Genomic DNA, 16,777 nt, shown 5'->3' on the forward strand with positions numbered 1-16,777 from the left:
CATTGCAGCTCTCAGTTTAAGTTCTTTTTGATTTAGTGGGGTGTTAATATTCAGGGGTGTTTCAGAGGGGAATTAAGAACGGCTTTGATGGAGTGTGTTGCATGACAGCAATTCGCTGCTAGGAATAAACCTCGTGAATAATGAATTTGGGCCAAGTTTTTAATGTGGAGTCCTAAACGACGAGAGATTATATTTCTCCTTTCGTCCAAATAAGACAAATAAAACAGAAAATAAATTGCATTGCTTCATGCTTCACTGCTGGTAAATTGACAGCATTCAAACTCGGTTTTGAAAATGTCTGTAGGCTTAAGTTCTTCATTCTTTAAACAAACTTTTGGAGCATTGAGCTGTTCTAAGTTTAAAGTATATATCAGGGATTCAGAAGTTGACTCTCGCTCTCTCTCTCTCTGTTTCTAGGTAACCTCTCGTTGGACTTTCCGTTGCCCCGGCTGCCCTCAAGCTCTTTCACACGATGACTCGCATTTCCACGAGCGCCACAAGTGCATCAACTTCTTCGTCAAGGTGTATGGCTACATGCCGCTGCTCTACACGCAGTTCCGCGTGGACTCGGTGCTATTTAAGACTCGTTTGCCGCACGATAAGACCAAGTGCTTCAAGTTCATCTAGCATCAGGCATAGCGACCCAGCAGAGACCCAGAGCCAAAAGCAGAGTGGACTTGGAAGGACCGGCGGTATTTAAAGAAAACACTGCGAGCGGTGATGAAGATGGATGGATGGACTGGCAGAGAAATGCACAGAAGGAAATCGTTTGGGGGTTAGGATTTTACCCTGAGTGGGAAAGACAAGTTACCCTTAAAAGCTATTGGCTGGTGGTCTGATCCACAACTCTACTGGAAGTTTGATGAGCTGAAAGGGACCACTGCCAACTAAATAAGCCTTTTCAGTGGATGTCACTTCCCCCTTTTTTTTTCATGTTCTTTAATCATGCTCCATCATCAACCACTACAGATGTTATTTGCACCTCTTTACCGGCCTGCTGAGGAAAGAGGGCGGTTGTACACAGTGTACAGAAACTCTCCCAGGATAAACTCTACCTGACAACAGAACGATCGGTTAATGATTCACAGACAGACAAGCTGCGTTCAGCTGAGAGAGCCAAAGTGGCACACTGTTGCTACTGCGCTTTTTTTCCGTTTTACAGTTACAAACTGTACTTCTTGTACATGTAAGTGAGAGAAGCACTGATGGTGAGAAATATTTTATTGAAAAATCTGTTTTTTTTTTTGTTTTTTAATTATGTTGTTAAATTCTGTAAATCTATGTGGGACAAACATTTTTCAGAAGCTCTGCCTGTGGGAGATCAGACACAGACTCGTTAGTCGGAGAAAAAGACAGGACCTTGACTGAAGAGTAAAACAGGTTGGCCTAATCATGTTTAGTTACGTGGTCAAGAAGGAATTCACTTCAACAGTCACCATAATGCCTCAAATTTGTCATGAAAACCAGCCACCATTGTGTCATTTTGTTATGCTTATAGGTGCCGCACTCTTTGAGTGTTTAAAAAGGCTTGTTTTTTTATGCTATAGGGTGTTTACTAATGTTTGTAAAATTGGTCGGAAAGTGGAAGTAGTCATGTTTTAAATGTAATAATATCCACCAACCAATGGTTGCATTTCCCTTACTAAAGTGCAACAAGCTGCCAAAAACAACAAAAATTAGGTTTGGATGTCTCATTGAGGTTGTAATAATGCAGAAAGTCTCCAGTCTGGTTAAATGTACTATTAGGACTCTGGTTAAAAATGTAGGTTTAATATATGGCCACTTCTGGCTTTGAAACATAAGTATTAGATAATGTCCTGCTATGATCATGTGACCCTTCTGTACAGAACATACCCACCTCAGACAGAAACGTCACTTTACAGTGTCGCCATACTGGTTTCACTTTGTTTTTGTTGTTGTTTTTTTTTTTACCATTGCTTGATGAATGTTTGCCAAATAGGTACGATGTCTGCTGCTCCGCAGCGTCATTAGCGGGGTGAACAATGCAGATGCTCGCTAAAGAGATGCAGTCTGGTGCATCCACTCTGCATGGTACTTTACCGGGAGTTCATCCATTGGGGCCCAACCCATCATGTATTATAATTCCAAAGTCCTATATTTGACCTTGTTGAACTTAATTCCTGTAATCTGAACAAAAGATCCACATAAGAAACAAGAAAAAATCATTTTAAGAAGATATAAAGATAATGTTAGGATATTTTTCCCAAATAAGGTTCTAACTGTCAGGATGCTTTTATGAAACAAAAACTCTCATTAAGTCCATGGTTCCTGTATATTTATTGAATATATTATTAAAAAAAAGATTTTTTTTTAAAAACTGATAATGACACATGCAATAAAATGACAGGACATTGTAGTTTATTATATTGGATTGCAAAGAGGTCTCAACCTGATTGAGCCGTCAGCTTATTTCAGTGAAAACGAGCTTGTGCCACTGAATGCTTGAAGGGGGGATTTTACTGACCTGAGAGCAGCACCGAGGCAGACAAATGTGTTTTATAATGACCAAGATGACCTAGTTGTTAGAAAGGTCGACCTGTAACTAGAATGTCATAAATTGAGCTCCTGTAACAGCTTCATGGAGACTCTTTGAAGCCAAACCCTGACATGCTCCAGGTGGCTGCTGCTGCTGCTGCACTCTCACCCCTCCAGTGACGTATAGAAATCTTTGAATTGACATGTGCGTTCAAGGAGTCAGATACCCAATTACACTCGTGTGAAATAGCAACAGGGCTTTAAAAAAAAAAAATCCCAAATTTATACTTGGTGTTTCTGCAGCAGCCCAGCTCCTCAGCCCTCGCTTACATCTCAACGCTTTTATTGGAGCTCCAGGGGCCTCATAATTACCTGTCTGACTCTAAGCCTGTCCTCAGGGCACAGATTGGGTAAGCTGGTATTTTGGAAGTTAAAAACCCTCCCATTCCTCCAGTCCCTGCCCCTCCTTCCCCCTTCCAGTCAAACCCCCCTCTAGGATCTGTGGCACAGCTGGTTTTCCGTGGCTCAGAACAGGAACATGTTGGAAGGCCGCAGTCTCTCTCTGCGAGGTGAAAGGAGTTGTGAAAAGTATGTGCTCCCGCATCAGATCCTCAACAGTGGGGATAGGCTCCATCCACCTGCAACGCTGCTTTGCGCTGTACCTGACTGATGACAGCATCAGACATACCATTGAAGGCCAGATGAATGGAAATAAAAACTCTCAACATTGTTAAAAACACTCTCTGACTCATGTCCTCATTCTTTCATCCATCAACACACTCCTTTACCTCATACCACTGTTAAAAAAACTTCAAATTTAACAACAGAACATAACTTGATGTACACAAGTCATAATCTTATAGCACCACATATATAAATGCTGGTTGTAACAAAGAGCGTGCCAAACTTGTGATGAAAGCACTCAAGTGGTTGATATTCCCTTTTCTGCAATCAAAAGTAAATTGCTTATCTGGCAGGAACGCTAGACCTAGACATCTGGATTTCATTACATCCTGTGAAATAATCATTTTAATGAATACGTCTCTGCTTTAAAGAAATTAGAGGCTGGGATCACATGCATGAAAACTAAAGCTAACCCAGAAGAGAGAGGCCCTGCTCTGACATCACTGGGACAAGCAGAAGAGTCCCACACCCCTAGTTGTCTCTTCAGCCAGAACAGAGAGGGGAAGAGGGTTTTTCTCTCTATTTACTGAAACATGGGTGTGGCTGTCAAGTCGTCAGTATTCATTTGAGGATTTTTTTTTTTGATTCAAAGCTTTTCTGATGGGGAGTTCAAGATTGGCTTTATTCCAGATGAAGACAGCGTTAGGTATGATCAGTTTTCTCAGAGAAAAGTTTTTGTTTATTTTAGTCTTTCAAATAACACACTTTTTCATTCACTTGTAATGAGAAAATATGATTTACCTTTCCTTTTATTTATTTTTTTCTCCTTCAATTTCATTTTTCGCTCCCTCTAAACTCCCCTCGCGGCCCAAAACGCAGCCTAGACCGGCGTCGGCACCGCCTCAGAGAAAGAGCCCGGGCTTTATTGGACTGCGCAGGCTTTTGCATATTCCTCCTCAGCGGGAAGCACCGTGTTTCTACATGAATGAACATGGCTGAGTTGTCAGAAGGCTGAATGGTGAAACAGGCTCAGTCTGTATTACACAGGAAAGGAAGCTGCTCTTTGATAACAGTGGCATGCAGAGCTGTGTCCAATTCTGGAAGAGCACAAAACAGTTTTTTTTTTTTTTCGCTCCTCTGGTTTAAAGTGGCATCAGATGCATAGTGTACTGAGTTATGCAAGACCACAATTAAAAAAAAAAAAAAAAAAAAAAAGATAAAAGTAAACCATTTGACTGATAATCAAAATCAAAAAAAAAAAAGGGGGGGATAACGATGAATGGAACTTGCATAATGTCATGTGCATGTAAACAAACTGTACAAAGCATAGCTCGTAAGCATAGTTGCAGCATGTTGTAGGCCCTTTTTTTTCTTTTTTCTTTTTTTTTCTTTTTGTAACAGTCTTTTTCGTTGCATTCTCTCTTGTCAATGGCTATGACGCATAGAGAAATGTCTGGTATGCTGGTGGCTGCTGAAGTCCAGAGAAGCCCAGAAGACACAGGGAGGAGTCTAGCTAGTCCTGGACCGAGCTCTTTGGTCCAAGATTTAAGAGAGACGGAGAAGAAGTTTTGTTTCATAATAATGCAACATGGAAGTCTTTTTCACATTTGTAAACAAGTTACTGTACATGCAGGTGTTGCCGTGGGCGTAATCGCTGGAAATCAAATCTAACTGTTTCCTTCTGTTCTTGCTTCAGTTGTAATTTTGTTATCTTTTTTTTTCAGTCTGCCGTTACTTTTTCTCAGTCAGTGCTGGAGCTGGAGCTTGGAGCACCTCTACCATTAAAATCAGTACTTCAGAGTAAAGGGTATTCATGCAGTCTCTGGCAGTGAACCCACACCTGCATCCAACACATACACACACACACACACACACACACATCATCATCATCTCACAAGGTGCTTCCTGCTCCCTTCTAACTCTGCATGTCCATGGGAATGTAACTGTAGGTTGAGTCTCTCTAAATCTTCCTCCTATGTGTCGGTGAGCGTGTGCCAGTGGCAGACCTGCTGTCCCTCCGCCTCTTTCATCTCCGTCCAATGGGTCTGCTGCTCCTCGCTGGTGCTGTTGAGGCCCAGGGAGACCCAACCCAGCTTCTCCCTGGGCCTCATGCTGCTCCGGCGGCAGAACACAGACACCACCAGCGACACCTCGGACAGCTGGAAGAGCGCCACCTGGAACACGAAGGTCTCTTTGTAGGTGGGGTTGGGCTGGCCGCGGCACACGGCCGTCTTACACTTGGACATCTCCTTCCCCTTGGAGTCCAGCATGGTCAGCTTCACATAGGTGTCTGGAGGAGGGGTGGGAGAGTGGTGAGAGAGTGCCATCCAGTGGACGGATATGAGTATTGCAGTCAGTGTTGCATTCTGTGCAGCAGAGGTTTAAATAGCTGGACTCAAAGTCTGTTGACTAATACAAAAACAATTTAAACTTGGGAGTCAAAGTCTGAGAGAAAGCAGAACTCTGTCTCTCTGTCTAACCATTAAGTTTTTATTTTATTTGCATGTTTTGAGATATGAGCCTCTTTAGATTCTCTGGTTCATTTGTGGCACTTACTACATGACAAATGACATTTAACAGAAACAGATCTTTTCAGTATTAGTGTCCGACAGTTTTCATTGGAAATACTTCCTACTGAAGATTTTACACTTTGATTTATATGGATTCAATGACCAGGTATTGGACTTTAATTAGATAGTTGATAGGTTAGGGGTTTTTTACCCTTGAACAGAGCCAGGCTAGCTGTTTCCACCCTTTACGCTAAGCTAATGCTTCCCAGCTGTGGCTTTATTTTTACACAGACATGAGAATGGGATCAATCTTCTAATCTAACTCTGCAAGAAAATGTTCCCAAATGTCAAACTATTCCATTAAAGGGTTCAAATATACAATAAACAGGTCAAATAAAAATAAAACAAATCTTTTTAGAAACCACAAAAAGTATGTGAGAAAATGTTGAAACTTGCCCTTTAATGTCATATCATGTAAACAAGATTTGCATCCTCTGAGGATTTTGTGCTAGCAGTGTTTGTCTATGTCTGTACTGAAACAGCTTCATACAATGATGAAATTATATATGGCATTTTGGACTTAAGACGTTAAAAAAGAAGCACAAAATAAAACATAATTCAAATATTTCTAACACAGATACACAAATCCAAACATTACAAGGATGTTGTTGCTGTCTTACCTCTCATGATATAAAGCTGTCCCCCTACGAAGTGTTTTATACAACAAAACAGACCATCTGTAGCACACAGCACGGCACACAAAGTTGGAAAGAAAACAGAGAGGAAGCAGTCAGAATGAAATAGTGAGAGACTGTGATACATACCAGGTCAGCATTTCATGGGAAACCTGACAAACTGCAACTGTTTCAGCATTACACCTTTAATCACATCAGTGATTAAAAAGGTGGTCGTGTTGCCAGGAAGCATTTAAATATAATGATGCACTATTTGTTTTTGTTACATGCTGCTGGCAGTGTTGCTCATCTGCTTTGCCAAAATAAATGTCTGGTGCACCGGCAACCTTTTTTCTTTTTCTCACTGAGCAGAATATTAACAGCGTCACTCAACGCCTCTTTTCTGGCACAACCCTAACCCCCCCCCCCCCCTTTAACACGGCGGCTTTTTGTACTTACTGACAGGTTTATCAGATGCTGTGGTTTTGAAGTGGCTTCCCTGGATGACCTCAGCGGATAATCGTCCCGTGGCAGAGTTGTATATGAGACCCAGGAGGATCTCTGGTGTGGAATGGTCTTCAGTAGACCGATAGGACACGGCTCCCGCGCTGCGAGACACGCTTACCAGAGAGCCGCAACCCTGCAATGATGAAACACACAAAGGGAGTTACTTAAAGAGGAGAGAATAAAGAAGCGACAGAGGGATTTATACAGAAAATGTGAAAATCTTCCTTTGAGTCAAAAAAAGTCTTGTTCAATCCACCACTTTTTTTCCCAAACTGAAATATCCTAACAACTATTAAACAGATTGCCTATAAATGTTCAACAGACATCCATGATCTTCTTTTACTCTACTCTAACTATTTGGAATGGCATAGAAATAAGTTAGCAGAAACAAGTCTACAAATGATATGTTCAGTGCCAATTGGACATCCCATTGCCTCAGACAAAACTGTGCATAGCGTGAGATAAAAATTCACAAAGTGTTCTCACTGCAAGTTCAGAGCCGGGCTCCAGGGTGACAGGTAGAGCGATTTTGCCCTGCAGGTTGAGCTTAGTCAGGTAAAACACCTTCTCTCCCAGGACCTTCTCTTTTTTCATCCGTCTGATGCTGTACAGGCGGAAGCGAACAGCGTAGTCCCCCAGGGCGTCCTGTTCCACCCTGGAAAACTTGAATGTTTCTGTGAAGACGGGACACGGGCCCCTCTGGACTCCCGTTTTGGCCCGTTGTTTCTTGGTAGGCAGCAGGACCAGGTGGACCTGCCATGAGATGTTCCCTGTCTGTTTGAGAGCGGGGATGTCTGTTGCCGCGGTGACAGTGACGGCTAGCCACTGCTCACCGGAGTCGTACTCGAAGGCGACGTCCAACGTGCCGTATTTGGCGAGTGGCTCTGGCTCGTAGGCTGAGGGGAGGTGAGGACCAGAACCATCCTGAGAGGAAAAACGAGAGAATAAGAAGAAGAGAGAAATATTAAAATATCAAAACAATTCACATAATATCAGTTATACCAATATTATAACAGTAAAAAATAATGCTATGCTACACTACACTTAACTGTGCTAAGCTACAAACATCATGCTGCAAATTGTAATCAGATTTTCAGGTTTCTAATATTCCAAATAGTCACGAGTCAATTGTACGGTGTATTATTGAAAAAGAAACAAATATAAATGTATTATGTTTTTGGGAGCTGAGTCAGCTTTGGTATTAAGAAATCCTGCAGGTGGAAGATTTGCTTTCTTTTTAAATAAATTACCACCACCAAATAGCCTCCTGTTCCCCTGTCACAACCAGTAACTTTCCTCTTACCTCTGGTCCCAGCACTGCGGTGCTGTCACTGGGTATGTCCTCCTCACAGCCCTTGTTGAGGTAGCTCTCAGTGTCTTGGTCCACACTGGCCTCACTGGAGCAGCGGGGGCTTTCGCAGCGCTGTGGGGACGACCCCCTCCTAACACCCGCCTCTGAACGAGAGCGAGAGGACGCGCATGCGGCCGGGCCCTCGTCCTGGTACGGAGGAGGCTGGAGCTCATTGAGGGAGGAATCCTTCTTTATCCTCTGGATGCTGTTGGCCGCTGTCATGACAGTGACAGAGATGCAGAAGCAGTAATGTGATATGGACGGAGTGTTACCGGAGACATACTGTGCTTTGCGCAGTTACACATTTGGTATGCAACGTACAGTCTGCCATGGAGTCCAACTGACCTCAAACTGTGTCAGACCCATGAGTGAGTCCATCTTTTTCTGAGCTTATCATTTTTTACTATTTTTACAATGAAATATGTACATTTTTCAAACAAGTACATTCATTTAAACCAATTTTCACCCATATTGTCCATGCCAGTACATCCAAACATTTTTTCCCATTTTCATCATATTCTGTTCATCACAGTGAACAATACCAATGTAACCCTTGTAAAACTAAGTGAGTTTTAGAGGTAGCGGTGGGTGAATTTTTTTTAGACTTGTTTATTTTTAGTTTTGTGTCCTTCATAATATTCTTCATAGATATGAGACTTTATAAAGTCATCAAGTGCATTTTATCAGGTACTGTACTTCAGTACAGTTCAGAGGTACTCTTCTCTTGTGCTGCCCACAATGACAATATAGTTGAATCTAATCCATACTTAAGTATTTCATTTTTATGTTACATTATGCTTTACTACATTTCAGGGGGAAATACTGTAGTTTTTATTCCACTTCCATTGATGCATTTTATAAAATATGCTATAAAAATGTGCTGTAATGTACATGTAATGCATCATTAATAATCATCCAATAACATAATAACTTTCAGTACTTAGAATTACTGATGTAAAATGTTTAATGCAGGACTTTTACTTTTTTATTAAGTATTGTTACAGTTTGGTATTTCCACTTTTACTGAAGTAAGTGATGTGACTGCTTCGCTGAAAACCAAACATGAGTAGAGTGTGTGTGGACATACTCACCCTGTTCACTGGAGGCCTCACTGCTGTATCCTCCCTGCTCACTGGACTGTTTGCGTTTGCTGCTCCACACTGAGGTTGTGTTCTGTTGGGCCGCAGCCTCGGGGCCTCTGTCCTCTTCACTGTCTGATAAAACTCCTTCTGGACAGAACACATAGACACTCTAGTTCACACTTTTATCTCAATTCAACCATAATATGTGAAGTGCTTTAAAAAAAGAAAAAAAAGTGAGGATCCCAAGAGTCAAGAAGCCATTGAAACCTGCACATAACACTCCAGCAAGGTGAATTTAAGGGTATGAATGTAAAGTTTCTGACAAGTGAAGAGTGTGAAAACAAGACAAGCAGAAGAAATCCAAAGAGAAGCAGCACGTCATCTAACCTTGGTTGCCTTTCTTTTTCTTCTTGCTCTTCTTGCCTTTATCTTTCTTTTTCTCCACATCCAACGCTTTTTCAGATTTCTTTGGGCCTTTCTCCTTCTTCTTGTCTGACTTCTTCTTTTTCCTTTTTGAGGTAGATCTGGAAAGCTCAGTCTCTTCCTCATCATCTCCCTCTCTCTCAAGGCTATCCTTCCTCTCTTCCTCTTCTTCTTTCTCTCCCTTTTCTTTTTTCTGTTTTGATAATAATTCAGCTTCAGTACCAGGTGATTGACTTTCCTCACCTTCATTACTTTTCTGCTGAGCAGTGGATGGGTCTCCACTCTCACTTGCTTTTCTGTCTTTTGAATTTGTGTTGTCTGTTTTCTCTAAAACATCAGCTACTTCTTCTTCTTTGGTCTCTTCCTGTCCCTCTTGGGATTCCTCTTTGTTTTTCTGATTCTTGGCTTCTTTCTCCAGCTGCTTCTCCCTCTTTTCTTTTCTCCTCTGCTCTTTCTTCTCCCACAGGTCTTTTTCCTCTTTCTTCCTCTTTTCTTCTTCTGCTATCTCAGCCTCTGTCTTTTTAACTCGCCAACATCCATCCCTCCATTCCCACTCCAGCTGGCTTTGATTAGACTCTGCCTCTGTTGTATCACTGGTTTGATTGTTTTTTGAGCCTGTGTTCCCCGTTTCCGAGTCTCTAGTCATTTGCCACATGCTTTTATTGCTGCCTTTTCCTTCATGCACTGTGGCAGTCTGACCGGACTCCTGGCTGTTGGCGTTCTCCCCATCTTCCTCCTCATGAACCTTGTGAATCATAGTAGTGACCCCCTCAGTCAGCTGGTCACTGACAGCGTAAGTGACATCACTGACAGCATTGGCCAGGTCGTCCACACGGCTGCTGACCGTGTCCAAGAGGGAGGAAATGTTGACAGATGGGAGGTTCTGCTGGAAGCTTTTGAAGAAGGCCATCTCTCAGCCGGGGATCCCGTTACCACGCCGACCACTAGATTAGCTCATCAGAGGCACTGTCACGGACATGTGGTTGTTAGCAGGGTGTGGTGCCAGTGTCACAGTGTGTGCAGAGACCAACCCTTACACATACACACACACACACAAATATGGGTATGGTAAGGATTATAATACACGTCTTGTATGTGTTTTTGTATTCAGCAATATTCCCAAGCACAAATACAGATTTATACCAGTGACCACTATTATATGCATAATATTAATATTATAAAGATTTAAAGGTGTTACATGGACCAAACAAGTGTGGTGACAGTCTATATTTTTATAGTAAACTAATCCCAAAACTGTAACTGATACTAGACAACCATTGTTGTCCAAATCTATCATAAATATGTGAGTGAGCCACACTGTTGCACTGGGTGACATGTTCTTTCATTATTATGAATATTGGCACTGAAGTCTATTATGAGACAAACTCATATACACAGTGTAAAAACTCACTAGAGCACCACATTTATATTAATCCACCACTGAAAATAGTCCCTGAATTAAATCACTATTTACTCCTGTTCATGCAATGTCCTTAAGACTAAGTGCCCGGCTGTTTTATGCAATCACTGAAGCACTTTTTCTTTTAAAGATTGTGACCCTTTTATAAAGATTTGTGTCTTCAGTCGGAACAAGTGAGATTGAGTTGAGTGCCACAGACGGGCTGGGGAAGTCAGAGTGCTGTTTATTTTGGTTTTTGAATTCCTATTGACAATAAGAAGAAAAATAATAATAATGCCAGCCGTATCATTTAAGGCCTCAGTATACTTCAAAGAAGGTGCCTGATAATTTTACTGTTGTATGAAACAGACAATCTTATAACCACACTCACTTACCAGGTATGCAGAGGTGTGAAAGTAGGCAGTGTTTTAATTTCTCTTTGAAAAATCTCTTAATATATATTTATAACTACTTATATTATCATTTGTATGTGCAAGCAATTTCAATTAATCAATTGATTAATTAAAGTTTTTTTTTAGGGTTAGATATATTGTGGAGGGAGTGGGACTCGTGTGGCCAATCAGAAAAGGTAAATATATATTTATAGTTACACCTTTAATCATTGGACCGCACATCATTCGACCTAGTTTATTGAAAGCATACACAGGCTTTTAATCTTATGTCATCTCATGCTAATAATATGTGGGATTTAGATACTTAGTACAGATGTACAATGATGCAAATTGTCTTATCCAATAATCTGATAATCTCTTTAAGTCTACAAGATAAGCATGTTTTTTTGTGTGTTTTTAGGTTGGTTTCAAAAAAGGCAGGTTATTTTTTACAGTTTCAGAATGTTATTATAAAACCTATCATCCAAATGTATGTAACTGCAGCCACTGTGGTAAAACTGTAAGTGTGTGTGTTGTTTTTTTACCTGGCTGGCTGTTCTTATAGCCACTGAGATGTGACAGATCGTCAGGACTCTCCACTGACAGCTTGTTGCTGAGGTAAAGAAAAAACAGAGCCATCAACGCCATGAAGGCTGCAATGGAAGACAGGACACCCAGAAGCTCAGGAGAGACTGAGGAGAAAAACAGCGAGAAAGAAGGATGGAGGAAGGGATGTGGGGAAAGGAAAAGGGTGGAAGACAACAGAAAAAGAGGAAAATCAAAACACAGAAAAACATAAGTAATAGTCATACTCAAAACCAAATGGCTCTATATTTGACAAAATATCTGTACAGCTATGAATGACAAGAAACTGATGACACCACACTAAAAACGCTATTTCTAACAGAATGCGTTTGAGGCTGTAAACAAACCTACTTTGATACCACAATTAATTTCATTTGATGATAAGAATCCTATTTGGAGAGCGAAACTCTTCAAATGTTGTCTTGTGAGGGGAGCGTCAGCTATTGTACTTAAAACAGTTGGTAGATTTTCCACTTCAAAGGCATACGAGATACAATCTACAGCACTGTATGTAGGCCAACCATACTGCATGTAACCATGCAGCCCAGTGCTGCAGATGTGCTATTTTTATGAGAGCCTCAAAGGGACTGTATCTAACTGAAAGAAGACTCAGTAAACTCAGCAAAACCGCATTGGGTATGCACTTAATAGGCTATAATACACACACTACAATAACTGAAGAAAAGGGGTAGTGTGTGGACAATGAAGCATGAACCATATTTCTAAAGAGCAGAGGCCTCAGAGGAAAGGGCAGCTTGTCAAACGAAGTGAACTGTAAGTGAGGTTTGGTGATGTATGACTGCATTTTCATTTTCAGTACTTGAGGCACAGAAAGCAGCCATGATAGTTTTTGATCCCAGAACTATTTGTGCATATTCAAAAATTAATCTTTTAGTATTTTTATGAGTGACACCAGTTTTATAGGCTTTTGTTGCGTTCACATGGATGGGAAAGATTCTCGTGTTTTTCAACTTGTGAGGACTCACATCATGTCAGCAGAACAGGAAGAATGGGAATTGTTCCCATAGTAACAAGTCGAGACTTATAGTTAGTGTGTAAAATGTGTAGTAACAGATAATATGACAGTTAGGAGTTTGTATATGTCGCCCACACTACGAGCTTTCACACCTAAAGTAGCCTAAAGTAGCCATATTTCTGGCTGTTTTTGAAGGGACAAAAAACAGGTGTGAGCACAGTGTCTAAACCACTTTATTCTGATTTAAATTGTGTATTTGTTATAAAATCACGATTAATTACCTTGAACTGTCAACCGTGGTGCTTTTGTGGACATTTTGTAGCCAACAGAAATTACTGAATTACAGGTCGGAGGTTGACGCGAACAGCTTTTCCCACTCGGCTGCCCGTAATTACAGTTTGGATGACATGACGTGAATACACCATTAAGCGCACCACTCAGTTGTTTTCAATTATCCTTACTAATTAGACCTCTGCTCAGGTTGAAGCTGTGCAGAGCCATTATGGTAATTATGTGACGTCAGGAACGTCTGGGAAATATTGTACATGTCCACACTGTCCGGTGAGGAACTTCAATCAGCTAAAACAATTAAAATCACCTCTGTGAGTTTACCATGGATGTGCAGAGCCTTCAAATAATAATTTACTGATTTAGCATTGCACTCCTATAACATTGTCAGACTCTTGATGGATAGAAATATCAGCTTTTTATTCTGTTATACTATTCTGGTGCTTACATTACCCACAATAAAACTCAAATACCAACAGTTGTGTCAGAGATTTGGGTTTGTTATGCTAACGTGACAGCTAATGTAGCCTTGAGTCGCTTGCCTTAAAAGCAGATATTAGGAGCAGACTAAAGAGGTCTGGTAACCTTTCTTCATTCTAACGCCACAAACTTTTTTTTCAAACTTAGACTTCAACTCAAACTTTTAGTCTTCAGCCCAACCTAAGGGTTAGCTTAAGGGCTAACGTTACAGGCTGTAAAATCAAAACAATGAGCTGACAGATGCTAAAGGGAATCAGGTGATAATTGTCCGACTACGTACGACTCTCTCACTACACACATATTCGTTCCATTGCTAACATGAAAATGTTGATTAGTGCAGCTTTAAGATGTCACATGAGACCCTTTCTATGATGTGATATTTTTATGATATTACCCTAACTGGCAATTTATTAATGATTGTATAATTGCCCTTTTTTTCTAATTCTGTTATTTTCACTCTTGATATTGAGCAGAACACACTTCAAAAATATTTTTCAATCTCAGCATGCCTTTTCCAGTTACATACCACAAAATAAATAAATAAAACTGTGGTGCATTACAGGCAAATGTGTCTGGTGAAGCAGACGCAGCCCAAATGTAATAGCATGTGGTTTGTAGCAGGTGTTCATTTCAGAAGAAACCATCACCAGCCGCCGCTTAACAATGCAATATCTCCCTGAACCAATAAATGAGATGGGGAAGAGAGAAAAATGGATGCATACTTTCTCTAACCTCCTGACAACATACTGAACTTACTATGGACAGACTTGTCTCACCATGGCAACAGGCAGAGACCACTGCAGCCTAACAACTAGTGTTGCTGTCTGCTGCAGACTGCCAAAATGATGAATGCTAAATTCCCAAGAATGGAAAAAGAAGTAGGAGAGATGTGTAGCAGCAGAAGCTTACCTAAATGAATATCCTCTTTACAGCCAGCTGTTCCCAAAAAAACACTACCAGTACTTCTGCTGCTATAGATAGTAAATGATCTAAAAAGAAGGGAAAAACAAAGTTGTCCTGCTCTGAAGTAATCCGACATGTAATAAATCCCTTACTCTTAGTCCAGTCCAGCACTTGGTAGGGTTACGTATCAACTCTCACTGCTGACAGCTCTGTTGGTTGAGCCAGAATGACCTCTGTAGCCCCGGGCACAGCAGCCGTCTGTCGAAATGAACAGCTTATGGCCCCGTGCCCTTGCGTGTGATGGCACTTCATACATGGCTCTGCTCTGTAAATGTCAATAACAGCGTGAATAATTTAGACACCTGAGGTAACCTGATCCCTCCTTCAATGTACACTGGAAAGTGGAGCGCTAGAAACCAGCCTTTGAGACGACTCACCCCGTGTAATAATTTTTATGTAATACCCATCATTTGCAGGAAAATCTGATATTTCTCTTAACAGAAGAGCCGATTAAAATGTTTTTTTTTTTTGCTTCTCTGTCTCTTCCTTCTCTCTTTCTCTGCCTTTATAACTCCCCTCCTCTTTCACCTTATGTCACCCTCTGTGGGTGTGCATGTACATTTTGTGTGTCTGAACAGAATAAACAAGAAAAAAAAACACTGAATAAATCTGTTTTTTACGGCATGTGAACTAAAGTTGAACTCGGGGCTCTGAACTGAGCCTCAGGACTCAATCTGTTGTTTTTTTTTACTCTCTAAGGTAATTAATCCAACGAACATGAAAATCCATTCAACCATTCAATGTGAAAACTGCAAATGAATAATAACATCGGAGAAACGTATGCTAATTTCTAAATGTTTTGGTCAAATAAAAACATAATTCTGTCATGTTTCCACCTAAAGAGGACAAAGATAGAGATTCATTTCTCCATTGAGAATGATCACCCACATGTAATGGTCTGGTGTATCACATTTTTTAGGTTTTTAGGCCAGTGCATACTTAACTCTGCTGTAGTTTATAGGGCAGGTTTGTTTAAAAAGTAGGTGGACAATCTGGAATTGTTGCTTACACATGGACGTCTGATACGAAACAAAACCTCCACGATGAATAAATCATGAACACACAGCTGCCTTCATTTGCTGAAGTGAGCTAAAACTTGATACGCCATGCATAATTTACACCCAGACATTATGTTTTCTGTATCTATATACTGTAGAGAAACTTTCTATACGCCAAACATCAACAGGCATGTCATCGGGAAAAAAATGCAATTGGAGTATTATTATATGGACCTATTAATCCTTGTGCTTTTAGACTCATGTGGCGGAGAAGTAGCCAAGCACGGTGAAAACAAACGAACACTCAAAAATGCACTGCGTGGTTGTTAACATGGCCTTACTTCTTCTGGCACAGATGAGCTCATGAACACCACAGTTCCTCCCCCCTCCTGGGAAGAGAAAGAGAGATGAAAAGTTAGGAGTTATAGGTTAAAATATGATTCCATGTATTGTGGAAACATATGTTCAGCCTTCAGGTTAGCAGAGCTGGCAGATGTTCATGCCAGCATGCATGAAACTAACTCACCGCAATAAACAAAAGAAAAATCAGATGGTTAATACTGAACATGAATGAGTGTGTAGAATATCTGTGAATACAAGGTGAAGAAGACTTAAAGGACTACTTTGAATATTTTGAGAAATAACTTTGTTGCCCTGAGTTACTGCAGATGAGAAAGCTAATATTCATGTAAATATAAAGCTGGAGCCAAGAGATTGTTAACTTAGCATAAAGACTGGAAACAGCTAGCATGGGCCTGTCTAAAGGTAAATAAGTCAAGCTACAGGCACCTCTATCGCTCATCAATTAACACGTTTAATTAATAGAAAAACAAAGTTGTGGTTTTATTTGGGGTTTTATGTGCAAAACTATTTCTTGGTTGTTTTAATGAATGAGCTTTATTGTTGGTGCCAGGCAGATTTTTATCTTTGGACAGAGCCAAGCTAGCTGGTTCCCCCTGTTACCAAACTAACCACCCGCTGGCTCCAGCTTAATATGTAACAGACAGGGCTCCGTTTCATAACAGAGAT

At 40.8% G+C, this 16,777-nt stretch overlaps 2 protein-coding genes across 2 annotated transcripts in view; one reads left to right on the plus strand and one right to left on the minus strand.

The window, feature by feature from the left end:
• The window catches only part of extl3 (exostosin-like glycosyltransferase 3), a 30,545-nt gene extending 27,317 nt beyond the window's left edge, over window positions 1–3,228 (plus strand). The window contains exon 6 of the mRNA XM_053336962.1: window positions 418–3,228. Coding sequence (XP_053192937.1) covers window positions 418–627 — 210 coding nt within the window. The 3' untranslated portion in view covers window positions 628–3,228. The remainder of the gene's footprint in view (window positions 1–417) is intronic.
• Window positions 3,229–5,093: 1,865 nt separating this feature from the next.
• Window positions 5,094–10,577, minus strand: LOC128377074 (synaptotagmin-14-like). The gene is made up of 7 exons (XM_053336963.1): window positions 9,632–10,577; window positions 9,254–9,391; window positions 8,115–8,377; window positions 7,298–7,735; window positions 6,764–6,944; window positions 6,311–6,367; window positions 5,094–5,410 (listed from the first exon to the last, which is right to left on the minus strand). The coding sequence occupies exons 1-7, from the start codon at window positions 10,575–10,577 to the stop codon at window positions 5,094–5,096; spliced, it is 2,340 nt and encodes a 779-aa protein (XP_053192938.1).
• Window positions 10,578–16,777: the final 6,200 nt, after the last annotated feature.

The sequence above is a fragment of the Scomber japonicus genome, chromosome 17 (assembly GCF_027409825.1).
Source record: "Scomber japonicus isolate fScoJap1 chromosome 17, fScoJap1.pri, whole genome shotgun sequence".
In the NCBI taxonomy this organism is placed as follows: Eukaryota; Metazoa; Chordata; class Actinopteri; order Scombriformes; family Scombridae; genus Scomber; species Scomber japonicus.

Bases quoted from the DNA above. Each gene is read 5' to 3' on its own strand.
- LOC128377074 (XM_053336963.1), bottom strand. From the start codon at position 10,577: ATGGCCTTCTTCAAAAGCTTCCAGCAGAACCTCCCATCTGTCAACATT. The intron at 6,368-6,763 runs GTAAGTACAAAA...TGTGTGCTACAG, and splicing joins AGCATCTGATAAACCTGTCA to ATGGTCTGTTTTGTTGTATA. The intron at 5,411-6,310 runs GTAAGACAGCAA...CCCCTCCTCCAG, and splicing joins ACAGCTTTATATCATGAGAG to ACACCTATGTGAAGCTGACC.